The 15,950-nt window shown below is 43.0% G+C and overlaps 1 protein-coding gene across 5 annotated transcripts in view; it reads left to right on the top strand.

The window, feature by feature from the left end:
* EPN2 (epsin 2) overlaps window positions 1–15,457 on the top strand; it is a 42,806-nt gene extending 27,349 nt beyond the window's left edge. For 3 of the 5 annotated variants that reach the window (XM_019008267.2, XM_033517840.1, XM_019008268.1), the window contains 7 exons: window positions 1,273–1,397; window positions 4,099–4,191; window positions 4,470–4,647; window positions 7,124–7,297; window positions 8,779–8,871; window positions 9,706–9,921; window positions 11,561–15,457. In XM_019008267.2, the coding sequence (XP_018863812.1) occupies window positions 1,273–1,397; window positions 4,099–4,191; window positions 4,470–4,647; window positions 7,124–7,297; window positions 8,779–8,871; window positions 9,706–9,921; window positions 11,561–11,880 (1,199 nt within the window). In that variant the 3' untranslated portion in view covers window positions 11,881–15,457. The remainder of the gene's footprint in view (window positions 1–1,272; window positions 1,398–4,098; window positions 4,192–4,469; window positions 4,648–7,123; window positions 7,298–8,778; window positions 8,872–9,705; window positions 9,922–11,560) is intronic. The other 2 variants (XM_015643116.3, XM_019008269.2) reach the window with 2 other exon arrangements.
* The last annotated feature ends 493 nt before the right edge of the window (window positions 15,458–15,950 follow it).

Consider the following 15,950-nt stretch of genomic DNA (forward strand, 5'->3'; position numbering starts at 1 on the left):
ATTGAGAGCTTCAGGATCAGCACAAGGTGGAAGAATCGTTGTGGGTGATAAAATAATTTGTGCCTTTGGAAGCAGATGGGGTGGGATGGCACCTTGGGGTGTGGTGGGAGGGAGGAAAGGTCATTCCTTCCTTCTGGCCTGCTGGGTGAGAAAGTTCCACTTGTTTTGTGATGTCATTTTGGCCTGAAACTTAAGGAGAGAGAAACAAGACTGGGAAATATGTTTGGAGGATTAAAGCAGTGATGAAAAAGTGATTTTCAGACTGAGTTTGCCAGTCTTGTTTTCACGTGCCCAGCTGACCTGGTAGAAAGAAACTTGATTTCTTCGAGCTTGACAGGCTAGTTTGAAACATTCAATTAAATGTATTAAATGTCAAGATATATTTTGCCAAACTAATCATCATTCCAGCCACTAAATACAAACTTCCTTGCCAAAGCGAGATAAAATCTCTGTGTGAATGATTTGGATGTTAAAGAATTGTCTGAGAGAGAGTGAGCACAAAATTGTTTAATTATTGTATAGTGCTAAACCTGCTAGTGGTGTAGGATGGGAATTTCACAAGCTCCTGGAGTGAAAACATCACTAAAAGGTGGTTTGTGTATTGAGAAATTGCATATTTTAGCTGTCAATGTTGACTGTTCCTTCAAGAGGAGGGGAAGAGATGACCCCCAAAAAACCCCAACCAACCCCAGAAACCAACCAACACCCCCAACCCATTTACCAAAGTCTTTTTTAACAGAGAATGTTCCTGTATTTGTGTAAATTTGGAGTCTGAATAGCTGGTTTGTTTATCCCCAAGCCTGCTCAGCAGTTAAGAATAGTTCTTTATCTTCCCATTAAGACTGTATTATTTTACAGAAAAGTGGGTGGTATCCAGTTTTACCCTGATATTGGCCCACTCCCAGCAGATCCTTACTGACACTGGGAAATGGAAGAAATACCCACAAATGTTTCCTTCAGCAGTGAAATCTGAACATTTTAAAGTCAGGAGCTCTGATACACTCAGGCTATGTCCAGCACGAGCTGGGGGTACTTCTTGATATCACAGCCCCATAAAAACCCTTTTGTTTTCCAGGAATATTTTCCCCTTTAAACAGCTGAACTGTCACACCGAGCTCAATTCTCACAACCTGTCCCCTCACCCTTGAGCTTCATCTCTTCACCCTGAATGAGCTTTGGGACCAAACGGTGAAAATGGGGTGCAGGGAGCGACCCTGAGCCCTGTTTTTGCTGTTTGCTGTGCTGAACCTGCTGGGTTTTGTCTCCCAACAGCCACATCCCCTCGAGTGTCCTCGGAGCTGGAGCAGGCACGGCCCCAGACCAGTGGGGAAGAGGAGCTGCAGCTGCAGCTGGCGCTGGCCATGAGCCGGGAGGTGGCGGAGCAGGTCGGTGCCCGTGTAGGTTTTCCAAAGTATCCATGCTTGGAGAGTTCAGATTTGCAACTTGGTTATTTTATTTTATTCTATTCTATTCTATTCTATTCTATTCTATTCTATTCTATTCTATTCTATTCTATTCTATTCTATTCTATTCTATTCTATTCTATTCTAATCTATTCTGTTCTATTCTGTTCTGTTCTATTCTGTTCTGTTCTATTTTATTCTGTTTTATTCTATTCTGTTTTATTCTATTCTGTTTTATTCTATTCTGTTTTATTCTATTTTATATTCTATTTTATATTCTATTTTATATTATTCTATTTTATATTATTCTATTTTATATTATTCTATTTTATATTATTCTATTTTATATTATTCTATTCTATTTTATTTTATTCTATTTTATTCTATTTTATTCTATTTTATTCTATTTTATTCTATTTTATTCTATTTTATTCTATTCTATTCTATTTTATTCTATTTTATTCTATTCTATTTTATTTTTTTCTATTTTATTTTTTTCTATTTTATTTTTCTATTTTATTTTATTTTATTCTATTTTATTTTTCTATTTTATTCTATTTTATTATATTAGATTTTTTCTATTCTATGTTATTTTATGTTATTTTATGTTATTTTTTATTTTATTTTTCTATTTTATTTTATTTTTCTATTCTATTATTTTTTATGGTTTTTTATGTTTTTTGTGTTTTTTAATGTTTTTTTATGTTTTTTACCTTATTTTATGTTATTTTATGTTACTTTATGNTTATTCTATTCTATTCTATTCTATTCTATTCTATTCTATTCTATTCTATTCTATTCTATTCTATTCTATTCTATTCTATTCTATTCTATTCTGTTTTATGCTATTCTATTTTATTCTGTGCTATTTTATTCTGTGCTATTTTATTCTATGCTATTTTATTCTATTCTATTTTATTCTATTCTATTTTGTTCTATTCTATTTTGTTCTATTCTATTTTGTTTTATTCTATTCTATTCTATTTTATTCTATTTTATTCTATTTTATTCTATTTTATTCTATTCTATTTTATTTTTCTATTTTATTCTATTTTATTTTATTATATTTTATTCTATTCTATTTTGTTCTGTTCTATTCTATGTTATTCTATGTTATGTTATTTTATGTTATTTTATGTTATTTTTCTATTTTATTTTTCTATTTTATTTTATTTTTCTATTTTATTTTTCTATTTTATTCTATTTTATGATATTAGATTTTTTTCTATTCTATTCTGTTCTATTCTGTTCTATTTTATGTTATTTTATGTTATTTTTCTATTTTATTTTTCTATTTTATTTTATTTTTCTATTTTATTTTATTTTTCTATTCTATTCTTTTTTATGTTTTTTATGTTTTTTATATTTTTTATGTTTTTTGTGTTTTTTTAATTTTTTTTATGTTTTTTACCTTATTTTATGTTATTTTATGTTACTTTATGTTATTTTATTTTCTATGGCAGCTTGGCTTTGTTCCAGGTGGAATCTTGTGTGTGGTTTGTTGGTTTTTATTTTTTATTTTTTTATTATTATTTTTATTCTTTAAATCTCTTTTTAAAGTAACTTCAGCCTCCGAGCTGTTGAGACTAGTGGAAGATGACAGTCACTTTGTGAGAAGACTTTGTGTGGGAGGATGTTAATCATCACATTACTGAAGATGTTTTCAGTTAGGAAGAGCTGAAAACATGACTGGTCCTGAAAAGCTTCATTAATGTCAGTGGATTCTGATTCCAGTGGAATTTGGAACTGGAAGTTTGGTGGGAGTTCCTGGAACAGGAGGGTGACCTGACACAAAGTACCAGAATATATAAAAAAACTTGGTTTAAAGTAAATTGACTCCTAATCTATCACCTGGGTTATGTTACTGTGCTAATTCTTAGGAGCTTCATTCTGAATTTGGAGTAAATTTGGCTAAAATGACTGCATTTTAATAGATAACAAAGTCAAATCTCAGCTCTGAGTGAAAATCCCAGTCAGCCATGCTGAGTGCCTGTAATATTTTAGAGGCTTCCTGTGGCAATTTAGTTTACAGCTGCAAGTTAAGCATGAGTGCTTGGAAAGGGAAACTATCACCCAATAAACTTTATCATTATTGGGCAATAAAGGGAACAAAAATATAAATCAGAATCTAAACATTTGAAGTAGCTTCAAAAGTGACAAGGGAAATACCAGCTGGGCTATTAGTCAACTTCTGAGAGACATGATGCAAGCAAAGATATTTAAAGGAGTTGAATGTGGCATAAACATTGTAGTTACAGATGTTTAAACTTTCAAATTACACGTGGAGTTGGCAAGACTGGATTCCCTTGGTGGATCTTGCACCAGCGTGGAGGGAAGCGAACAAAAGCCAGGGAAATTTGAGTTCCCTACAACCCTCAGTGGTGATCTGAATGCTGAAAAACCATCGTGAGACTTAAAAAACGGGTTGTTCACTTGAATTTCTGTAGCGTTTCTAATTTTGGAACAAATAAAACAACACCAGGGTAAATCCAACCAGCAAAACTGGCTGTTGTTGTGAGCACAGGGTGCTCCCCAGGCGAGAATCCCAGGAAAACTCCTTTCCCTCATTGATGTTGTGTGATTGCAGCCCAGAGATGCCCTGTGGAGCACGGGGTGGCAGGGCTGGAGCCCTGCAGGGAGCAGCAGCTCAGAGCAGGCTCATGGTCTATATCACCAGTGTTGATTTCCTTTGCAGGAGGAGCGCCTCAGACGCGGAGATGATCTGAGATTACAGATGGCTCTGGAGGAGAGTCGCAGAGACACAATTAAAATTCCCAAAAAGAAGGAGGTAGTGCCTTCGCCTAAGAAATTCCCGGTTATGCTGCCAAAAGCTGAAATACAGTAACACAAACTTAGCTTAATACTGAGCTCTTTTATGCTTCTGGGTTTGCTTTGTTGTGTAGCTTAAAGCTTCTTCCATGTGGGTTAAATTTGGAACTAGTCGATACAGGCGCGTAAAAGGAAAATAATAACAATAATAATAATAATTACTTCTTCACTCTTCACGGGTTTGTACTTCAGCCTGACAATGCTCTTGAGTAAAGCTCTGCTTCTTCCTGCCCTCAGCACACCACTTTGTTGGACCTGATGGATGCTCTGCCCTCCTCGGCACCGGCCCCACCCAAAAGCGAGCCCTGGGGACCTCCTGCCACCGCCACCGCCGCTGCTGCTGCTGCCAACCAAACGGATCCCTGGGGAGGATCCACAGCTGCAGCCCCTGCCTCTGACCCCTGGCAATCATTTGGTGAGAGCAAACTGCCAGCAGCAATGCGATTTTGGGAAGGTTTTGCTTTTAAACCTCGAGCATTTCAAAGTTCCTCAATATCCAGCTTGTGTATGAGTGCATTTTCATTCATTGCACTGAATTCCTCGTTTGCAAGCAGAAACCAATGGCAGTTGCATTGTTTTTTATGCAGTTGTGTTTTTTGTGTGTGCAGTTTGGATCCTAAGGAAGAGCAGAGTGGCATTTCTGTTGTTTTTACAGCAAAACCAGCTCGTGTCTCACTGCTGGTTGTGTCCAGTGCCGTGGGTTTAGACTATTCCCAGAATTTAATCCGATATTTAGGCAGGGTGCTGAGCTTAGGAAGGTGATCAGTCTGAATTTATCACATCCTGAATTGCTCCTAGAGAATTGTGATGTGTTTGTGTATGGTCAAAACCAATAGGATTAAATTATCTAAATGAAGATTTTTGTAGCAGACAAAAAAAAAAATCAGGTTGCCATTTAAAATATTTAGTGTTTTATAGGAATTCAATGCAAAATCCATGGAATATTTGTGAAGGGAAAGATGCAGTGCTTCACATTTTAAAGGGCAGCTAAGCCAAATTTTTGTGTGTTTTTTGTGTGTGTGTTGCTGCCTGTGTGGTGGGCTGGTGTCTGGGTCAACCACAGATTGTCCAAGGAGTTACTCCTTGAATAAAAAACTGCTTGGTTCCTCACAGTGTTACACTTGGAGCTGGATCTGTGTTTTTGTTGGAATTTTTGACTTTTTTAAGGGGCAGGTTGTTCCTGTGCAAAGGGAATCTTTTCCATGAGGATTGACAGCTTTGTTCTGTCAGTTCTGCTTCGGGCTGGTGATTCTACAACCTCTGCTCTAAAGTGCCTCAGAGTCATCTGCATTCCACACACCACCATCAGATTCCTGATGAAAATTTGGAAGTTTAATAATGAAATGCCTTGTTTGGGGTTTTTCCCCCTGCTTATGATGGCATTAAAAGCACCTACAAAGCTCCTGGGCCAGCTGCCAGGTCATCATTCCAAGTGTCACCTGGTTTTTTTTGGTGATAGAAACTGAGAAAAAGCCCAAATTTTGGGCCCTGAGGCCATTCAGTTTATTTTTCCATGGCTTAAAGCAACCAAAATCCACTTTCCTCCAGTCTCCTGCCTGATGTGTCACCCTCTGACAGGATTTTCCTTGTACCAGTTCCAGCCGTAGCATTTCCTCGGTGCTTCCCAACTTTCTTACACCACAGCACAAGCCCTGCCTGCTGGATTCTCCCAGGAATATCTCAAAGATGCAAGTTCATGAATTAAAAAAATGACTCATGAAACTGCATTTCCCAAATCCTGCCGGTGCTGTGGTGTTTCTGTGGGGCTGATGGAAGCTCAGGGAAGGGATTTTCCTGAGCGCTCTCAGGGTGCTCCCTTTAGGAAAGAAAGGACATTTTGGGAAGCTGCTGTTGATGGGAAATGCTGTCATTAGTGTGGCATTGCTCCTAACTCAGCTCTGGGGGCAGATAAAGGAAATGGAAGTATTGGTGTGGGAATAATGGGCCTTCCTTGGAGAGTTTTGGCATTTCCTGCTCCAGGGCTGTAGTGACCACGTGCCTGCTGATAAAACAAAACCCAAAATTCCAGCTGGAATTTGTGCCACTGTGTGCAGCACTCTGTTGATTTACAGGAATATTGGGATGCCAGGGGGGTTAAATAGAGTTTCAAAAGCTAAAATAATTCTCAGTTGTAACTTGAAACCCACAGGATATTGAAGGTAAAGAGTTGTTGTGTGTGGGTGATGCTGTCCTGTTCTCTTGGGTTATAAAATCCTCATTTGGGAATTAAACCTTTGGTGATTGAATTTATAGAAATGAGGAGTTGTCAACATCTTCCAGTAAAAATGAGGACCCTGAACATACAGTCATTGGGTTAAAAAGAAAATAAAGGTATCAGTGGGCAGCTTAGATGTGTGTCAGGAGTGCTTAGAAATGGGAATAAAAAAGCACAGCTGGCTCAGGGAAGCTGATTATATTTTTATAAAATAGCAGTGTGGTTAAAAGAGTAGGAAAACATTCCCTTTGAATCTTACAGATTCCTTTGTCCAAGGGTTAATGTTGTGTATCTCACACCTTTTACCTTTGGGCTTTTTATAAACTCACTTTCCCCCGAGTTCATAAATAGAGCCTGTGATTTAGGTCACCTGCAGGCAGGGATTGTCACTCGTGGTGGCAATGTCAGGAACAAAGGCAGGTTTATTTTCTTGGTGGAACTGCAGGTATTTGTATTCAGGTTCAGAGAGGGGAGTTGTTTATTCCTGGGCCGTGCTCAGAATTTCCTGGTGCTGTTGTTGCTCAGAGTGTGACAAAGGCAGGGAGCTGCTGCTGCTCCCATTTATCCCAGGATCAGTTGGGAGTAAAAGATAAATCCCTGAGAGGGGTCAGTCTCCAAGGAAAGCTTTCCAAAGGGAAGCTGCACTGACTTCTCTTCCTGCTGATTCTTCTTGCAGGTGCCAAACCAGCTGCTTCCGTTGACCCTTGGGCAGCACCAGCAGGATCCACAGCTCAGCCTCTGGCCAAAAATGTGGACCCTTGGGCTCCTGCTCAGCCATCTTCTACTGCAGCAAAATCTTCTGTGGATCCTTGGGGATCAGCACCTGCAAACAAACCTCTCTCTACTTCTGGTGAGCAACGGTCTCATCCCATATCCAACTTATTTGAGTAATGAGGAGAAATCCAAATTATTTACTTGCATTGTGTGGTTCAAAGAAGCTGAACAATTAGCAGAATTGGTCTTCAAAATAAAAGAGACTTGTAAGAACCAGCAGGAAAAAGAAATTTAAATGTAATTATTCGAAATTAAAGCTCTGAATTCGTGGTGCTGCTTCCTGCTCTGTCCCTTCTGCGTCTCCTCCTGGTATTTGTGGCTGCCTGCTGAGTACTTGGGTCTGCTGCTGCTCTTGGGTTTTATCTTTAATTAGACAAGGACTTAATTTCTGACAATGAATGATACTCTAATTTCACCTTTCCTCATGATAAACAGCTCTGCAGATGGATGTCTCTGCAGATGGAGATTGACAGGTTGAGCAGCTCGGAGGAGACTTTTAGAGGTGCAAATGAAGGTTTGTTCCTTCAGAGCGAGGGTGTGAAACCCTCCCTGAGCCCTGGTAAAGATGCAGAAGGTGCTGCTGTAATTGTCTGTTCATGCTCTGTAACTAATGCAACCTTGATGAGTGTTAATACCTGGCATTTTCATATTGGCACCGTGGCTAAAAGCATCCAAAATGCATTTTCTGCTCGTCATTCATCCCAGTACACAACAGACAAAGCAATCTGAGCGCTGCAAAAAGTTGTCAAAGCAGCTTTTCCCTGGGCAGAGGGCAATAACTGGAGCACTGTGAAACGAGCCTTTAGCTATGGTGGCTCTTTGTTCTTGATAAATATTGTTTTTATATTCAGTTTTCACTCCTTCTCTTTGGGGGTTTGTCATGTTGAGCTCTTCTTGCTTGAAACGTGTTGAAGGTTAAAAGTAAATTAAGAAAACATTTCAGCTAATTAAAAATACTCACACAAGCCTTAAAGCTGTTCAGGAGTGTGATTGCTGATCGTTCAGGTGTGGTTTTTCTGCCTCCAGTCTGAGGTAAGAGCGTTGCAAGGGTGATGTTCCATTGGTCTCAAACTCTGGGTGAGCGCTGGTGCTTCAGCTAACGGGGCTTCACCATCTCCACAACTTTTGCTCTGGCATTCCTCCTCCTTTCCACTTGGGAAGCAGAAGTGAAATCATCACTGGTGGTGTTTTCCTTGAGGGCAAATTAACACTTGATAATTGAGGCTGTAAATCCATTTCTGTTCTCTCCTTCCACAGCAAGATCTGCTTGTCTCTAATGCAGACACTCAATCAACCAAACCCCAGCATGCTCAGGTGTGCCCTACACCGATCCAAAAGCAAACTGCTCTGATTTAGTTGTTCCAGAAAGGACAATTCTGTGACATTTCTCCTCCTCCCAGCTCCTGGCTCAGAGTAGGAGCACTCCCATCTGCTGCCCTGGAACCTGTGGTGGCTTCTTGGTAACAGGAATGGGTTAGGAATTGCTTCCAGGAGGATCAGCTGTGTGATGCATCCAAAGATTTGTTAATGACAGGGCTGTCTTGTTGTTTTGAACAGGAAGTACATCTTTTGACCTCTTCAGTAATTTGAATGGTACAGTTAAAGATGATTTTTCTGAATTTGACACACTTCGAACTTCCAAAAAGCCAGGTACGAATCAAATTCTTAGCATGTGGACAGGTTGGGTGACAGTCACAGCAACAAATGGCTCTGTTCTTAAATTTTATTGAACAAAAAAATCAGTTTTCACAAAGGGAAGGAAGTGATGATGCAGCAGTAAAAGCTCCTTGTTCACATTTTGGCCTGTGCATGAACTCGTGGGGAATGGGCCTTTTGTAATCCATGGAACTGCACCCTGTGACCTTTTGCTGCAGTGACCCAGAAATTTGTTGGACTTCTTAATTTCCAATGTCCAACACATTTGGAGCAGGGCTTATGCTCAGAGACTCAACCAGAACCATGCTGAATCTCTCAAATGCGTAAATTCCAGTAGGAAGATGAGAAAATACTTTCTGTGAATACTCTGATCTGTTTTTCCTCTGGTCAGTGGTCAGTAAATCAAAGCTGGCAGTGCTGTGGTAACATTGCTCTCAGGATGGTTCTGCCTGAAGCACAGCTGGGCTTTTGGAGAAGAAAACCCTGGGTGGATCCAGCCAGGAAGGGCACAGCAGTGGTGTAGGGCCAGGGCACAAGCCAAGGCTTTGGAGTATCTGTTCCTTGGAGCCTGTGAGTCCCACCTGGAGCAGCAGAGCTGTGGGAATTCCATCAGTAGAGCGCTGCAACTCTGCCTTGTAGCTTCTTCATGCTCTGCTAGAGAACACTGACCTGCTTGCATGCTGAGAGGGTGTAACAGCCTGAAACACTGAGCCTGACTAACACCAACTTAGCAAAAAGCATTTCTGCTCTCACACACTTGAGCCTTCCCTCTGTGCCTGCCTGTGTGGATTAACCAGGAGCTGTGTTTGTCCCTTTGTGTTGTTGCAGCTGAATCAGGTTCCACTCTGCCATCTCAGCACAGCGGTACCACGAGTCCTGATCTCTTTGAGTCCCAGCACTCGAGTGGGACATCAGGCAAACAAAGCACGGCCCGGAAAACCCCGGAGTCCTTCCTGGGCCCCAACGCTGCCCTGGTGAACCTGGATTCTCTGGTGTCTAAACCACCACAACCTGTTACTTCTCTGAACCCATTCTTGGCACCAGGTTGGTTTCTGCACAACCCCTCACGTTTCTGTTTGAGCTTTCCCTTCCTGCAGGAAAACCCTGAACTGCTCAGTGCTGGTGGGGTTAAAGATTTGGGCTTGGTTTTCTCGGTTGTGTTGGCCAACAGATGGTGAGCAAGAGCAGGAGGGTCTCAGAGAGGCATCCTGGGCTCACCCAGCACAGTGAAAGACCCTGAGAACACAGAGTCTCTGCTCTCGAGAGGCTCTGCAGCTGAACTTTATTCCTGCAGCTCCCCTCACCCAGAATTATCTGTGTTAGGAGGTTTGGGGTTGTTACAAATAGCTAAACTTCAGCTGGATTTTGTCAAAACAGGTAAGATTACCTTGGGAAGGTAACAGGTAGGAGTTTTCTGTGGGAGAAGGTTGGAATTGTCCTTTTCCTGGAGCTGCAGCAGGCACAGGAGATCTCTGACTGCAGCCTGAGGTCCCAGAGAGCGAACTGCAGGGTAATTGAGTGAGCTGCTGGCTAGTCTGTCCTAGGCTGGCACAGTGAGCCAGTTTCGATCTGAAAACACATTCTCAGTGTATTTTGGAAAAAAAAAAAGGCTGTTGCAGTTCTCCTGCAAGCTGGGCCTGTTAAAAGTGATCCCTTGCTTGGAGCAGACTGAAATGGTGACACCAAACATGGGGCAGATGTGTCTTTTTAAAAGATGAATTTGCACTGACATTTTCTTGTGTTGCTCACAGGGTTAAACACTTGGAAATGCTCTTTGAGTATTTATTTTCATCACTCTTCCAATGGAAGAAAAAGTCAATTTATTAAAACCCTTGAGTAGGAAAAAAGCAGTGATTCTGAGCAGCCTTGGCAGTGAGCAGGGAGAGAGGAAATCTGTGTATCTGCCCTTCCCGGGTACTACAGAAAGTTTGTGAGGGGTCACTGGGCCATCCAAATAATCCTGGGCTTGTGCAGCAAAAGGAATTTGCAGGGCTGGCAGCAATCCAGGGAACCTCAAAGGCTGGGAAAGTTGTGCTCTGCTTTTTTGAGCACCGCTGTAATTCGGAAACAAGTTGTTTACTTTGGGAATTCTTGTCCGAGCTCGGTGCCAGAAACACGAAAATGGAGGTGGCTGCAGAGAGCTTGGAGCAAACCTGCAGATCACAGAATGCCAGGATGGTTTAGCAGGGACCTTAAAAACCATCCCTGCCATGGCCAGGGACACCTTTCCCTATCCCAGGCTGCTCCAAGCCCCGTCCAGCCTGGCCTTGGGCACTTCCAGGGATCCAGGGGCAGCCCCAGCTTCCCTGGGAATCCGTGCCAGGGCCTGCCCACTCTCCCAGGGAAGGATTTCTCCCCGGTATCCGATGTAAACTCACTCTCTGCACTAAAGGAGAGCCTGCAAAGTAGTGTTGAAGAAAGCAAATCAGTGCTGTGGATGTCCAGGGCTTTTGCAGGTGACCAAATTGAGAACCTCTGCCTGCGGTCAGGGCTGTGAGAGGGGGGAGCTGTGGGTCAGTGAGGGGGTGCTGGAGGCATTGGCTGCTCCAGGGGAACAGACTGTGCTGTGCTGGGGGGACAGGAGCTCCACAGGGTGTTTTGGGCTTGGGGATGCCAGGAGAGACGATTCCAGCCCCTGGTGCTGATGGCAGCGCCTCTGTCTCTTCCCTTCTCTCCCGCCCAGGCGCCGCTACCACAGCGACTCCCATCAACCCCTTCCAGGTGAACCAGCCTCAGCCACTGACCCTGAACCAGATGAGAGCGAGTCCCGTGATGGGCAGCAGCCCCTCCTTCAGCGCCGTGCCCCCGATGAGCATGGAGCCAATACCTCTGTCTTCCATGGCCCCCGTGCCCGTGGGGATGGCACCGCTGCCGGCCATGGGCACCATCAGGATGGGCCAGGGGCTGAGCATTGCAGGATCAATGCCCCAAGCTCTGCACAGTACAGGAATGCCGCCAGCAGCCTCCCAGGCTGCAAATACAACTAACCCTTTCCTCCTATAAAGACCCAATTAAAGGAACTTTTCTTTTCCTAGTGTTTCCAGGCTGAAGTCTTTCCAGCGAAACGAACGTGGCCTGTGTGGACTGAACGGTGTGTGAGAGACTTGGAAGTAGATTTGCAGTTTACAGTTATGATCTTTGAAGAGTTGTCTCTACTTACCAGTTAATCTAAATCTAGTCTTTGCTACAGATGGTACCTTACTTTGGCTTGTTGAGCATCATGTGAAATGTTCAGACTTTTCCACCAAAGTTAGATTCTGCCCATTTTTGTTACTTTGTTAATCATTTCAAACACACTTTCTAGGGAGAGAAGCCGCCATCGGAAAACTCCCTTGGCTGTTTTGTAGATGTCAGATCATGTGCTGGATTCCTGAATTTACTCTTCCCCTGCATCTGTCACTTCCTCTGCCAGTAAGATAGAGCTGAGATTCCGAGTGCTAGTGAATGTTTTGCACATAACTACACACAGTTCTAGACTGTTGGTTCACCCATAGTCCTTACTCTTAGAAGAGACCGACCCGGAGGGCCCAGGGGGGCTTGGTTTTTATGCATTAAACATTGCAAACTCTGCACTGCTTTGGTATCTCTGAGGTGTGACTGACAACAGCAAGCTTGTCTCGAAAGGAAAACAACACAAAACCCCAGACAAAACACCCAAGACCATGCTCGAGTCGTGCTGTCGTGTGCAGTGTTGAATTCCTACACTACTCTGAGGACTCCTGGAACTCTCTGTGAGTGGCTGCACTCGTGCTGAGTGAGTGTCCTGCTCTGTGCTTGTCCAGTACCAGCTTCGTTTGGAAGTTTTTTCATGTGTATTTTGTTTTTATTTGACTTACAATGTGAGTTGAAAGGAAAAAAAAAAAAAAAAAAAAAAAAAAAAAAAGAGAAAAAAGAAAAGAAAAGCAAAAAAAAAAAAGAGAAATACAGTGGGACAACTTTGAATTCAGTTTCACCGGGGCAAGCTTTAAAACTAATTCAGGCTTAACCTTGCTATATGCAGTTACTCTTGTATACTTTTGCACATATTTTGTTTAGTACAGTTTCATATTTTGAGTTTGCAGAGTTACCTAATAGTCCTTTTTTTGCTAATTTTTATAATGTGGTTCTTATTTAACTGTCTGGTTTTGATAGATTTATCAAGTCTGGCTGAAAAATTAAGATATTGGCAAATGTCATTTTTATGGTTTTAATGCCCTCTTATTTATGGTTTTAGCTCTTTGTGTCTGTAAAGAGAGTTTAAAAGGGAAGATTAACACTAAAATATTTACTTTTAAATGAAGTATTCATAATGCAAATCAAAAACAAATCCTCGTGACTAATTATTTTTAGATGAATTGAATTTGAGCATAACATGATTTAAGACTACATTAAAAAGAAAAAACACTAAAGTCGCCTTTCCCTTGATTTGTTCCCATTTCCCAACCCCCAGACTTTTAGCCTTGATGAAGGTCCCAGGAGAGGCTGTTTGGTTTTATTTTTCCTTGTAAAACGTGTGGAGCTGTTCAAAATCCTGATGTACAAACACAGCTTGTTTCATTTTATCCCCTGATATTTCCTGTTGGAAGGTGCACTCCGTGGGATGACTGCTCCCATGTCCAGCAATCCCTTGGGAGATGAATTATCCCTTTTTAATAAATTTCCATGTCTGGACTCCTCACCACGCTCAGGGGTTCTGCTGGAGGGGGCTGAGCTCTGCTCTCCCAAAAATCCACACAAAGGGATTTTTCCTGCTTGCAGGGCACCTCTGAACGGACTCGGTGCCTTTCCTTAATCTAAGAGGGGTAAAACAGAATTTCCCAGAGTTGTGTTGTGGAGGGACAATTCCCTGTGGGGCCAGAGAGGGGCTGGATCCCGTGGAAGGACTGGGATCCATGGAGGATGATCAGATGGAGGGACACAATCCCAGACTGGAGCTGTGTGGGTCAGGGGAGCTCAGTGTGAGGATGTTCCTGTGCAGGTGTTGGATCCTCTGGGATCCTCAAGGAGCATTCCCAATCCTTGTTTTTACAGAGGAGGGAAGAGGATTGCTGTCCACACCCAGCCTGTCCTTAAAACAAAACCAAACCCCATTGATGTTGCCTTTCAGAGCAGGGAAAAGCCTTTTTCTGTTGTTACTGAAGAGTGTAGAGGAGGAAGGGGGTGATTCTTGCAGTGAGGGGGGAAATGATTCCAGCTGATCTGGGCCAGGATTCCTCCAGGGCTCGCTTCCCACTTGGATTTATTCAGCACTGGAGCTGAGCTCACTCGGGATGGGGCATTGTCTGTGCAGCCAAGAGTCCTGGCCACGTCCTGGGGAACTTCTTAGGGGCAAGATGAGGTTGATAAATATCAAATGCTGAAATCCTCTGCAGCTGGAGCTGTCCCTGTGAATTGCTGAAGCTCTGGCTCTGCGAGGGAGCCCTGGCCTGATGAAGCTGTTGAATGACAAATTGTTGCTTTTCCTCCCAAGCCCCCAGAACTTCATCCCTTTTATATTAAACAGAGACATTTATGGCACAACAAACCCCAAGGAGGCTCCCTGAGAAGCCACAGCCCAAACTGTGGTGCTGGAAATGTTTAAGCTGAGACTAAGCAAGCCCAGATCCCAGCCTGGCTCAGGGCTTGTGGCAGGAGCTGAGTTTAGGAGGAGAAAGAGCTGGTTTGGTAAATGTTCCTGGGTTCTGTCCTCAGGAGGTGACACAGGCTGCTCACTGTCCTGGCTGGGGATGCTCTGAATGCTCCAGCTCATTTTGTGATGATTTTCCTGCTCTCCAGGATAATCCTCCTTCCCTCCTGGCCCTCCCACATTTCTGGAGGACCTTTGTGTGTCCCATCGAATCCCCTCTGCCCCATTTCCCCCTCTCCTCTTTCTTTTTCTCACTTTGCAAATATTCCAAGTGCTTTTTTTTTTTTTTTCTTTTGTTGATTTTTAAAACATTAGTAGCCTAAAACAGCCTTACTGGTCAAATTGACCAAAGAGAAAAGTGTTAAATATCTTGTAAAAAAATAAATAAAAAATAAATAAAATTAACACACACACACACACACACACACACACTCCTTGGCATAATTCCCCCCCCAGATAAGCTCAGTTATTTATTCAGTTTTATTCTCTAGAGGGGGCAGGGAAGGGAAGCCCTGCTGGGTTGTGGTGATCAGAGTTTTTGGTGAGTCCCGTGGCCACGACAGCTCTCGTTCCCCTTGTGCCCCTTGGCAGTTCCAGTTGGAGGTGTTCTCCCTGCCTGGGTATTGCCCAGGTGGGGAGAAACAGGAGATCTCTTTTTTCCCAGCAGAATCTCACACAACTCTTCCTTTCCAAGCCTTCCAATATTTCCCAAACTTCTCATAATCCCGGGAGCCCGGCTGCTTTTGTTTTTTTTTTTCTGGATTTGTGCTGACTATTGCCATTATTTACTGTATAAATAATTTATCATTTGTACTATTGTATCATAATGTCTGTATCTTTGTGTCATTTTTTTTTCTTCCCCCCCCCCAAAAAGCGATGTCACAGATGTGATATTTAAACAATGCCATCAGAACAGTGGAAAGACGAGGGGTTTGGAGGTGACTGGTCAGAATTAAAATTGTATTGCTTCTATTCCAGCTGTGTCGCTTTTTCCAAGCTTCTGCCTGGTGTTTGTTGTCCCCTTCCCACCCAAGCCCTGCTCAGTGGGGTTTTGCAGGGAGGTGATGGGTTTGGGGTGAGCTGGTGGAAGCTTTGTGGCAGGAGGGATCTCCCCACACTGAGGGGTGCTGTGGATTCCTTGGATGCCTTTTCCTGGTGGGAGAGGGAGGGTTTCTATGGCTCACCGAAATCGGGCTCAGACCTTACTGACTCAATAAAAATGAAGATTTGTTGTGTTGCAGGTGACTGAGCTCCTTCTTTAAACCGCTGGAACAGCCCTGCTGGAGGCTCTGGATGTGTGTCCTGGCAGGAATCCAGGGAAGGAGGCTGTGGAAGGAGGGTTGGGGAGCTGGGACAGGACCTGGGGAGTTCTCCCTTCCCAGGAGAGCTCTGCAGCTCGGCCTGGGCTCCGTCCCACTCATCACGCGCCAGCGCTCCCAGCCTGGAAGCGACTCAGCCTTCTAATTCT

This window comes from Parus major, chromosome 14 (assembly GCF_001522545.3).
Source record: "Parus major isolate Abel chromosome 14, Parus_major1.1, whole genome shotgun sequence".
Classification (NCBI taxonomy): Eukaryota; Metazoa; Chordata; class Aves; order Passeriformes; family Paridae; genus Parus; species Parus major.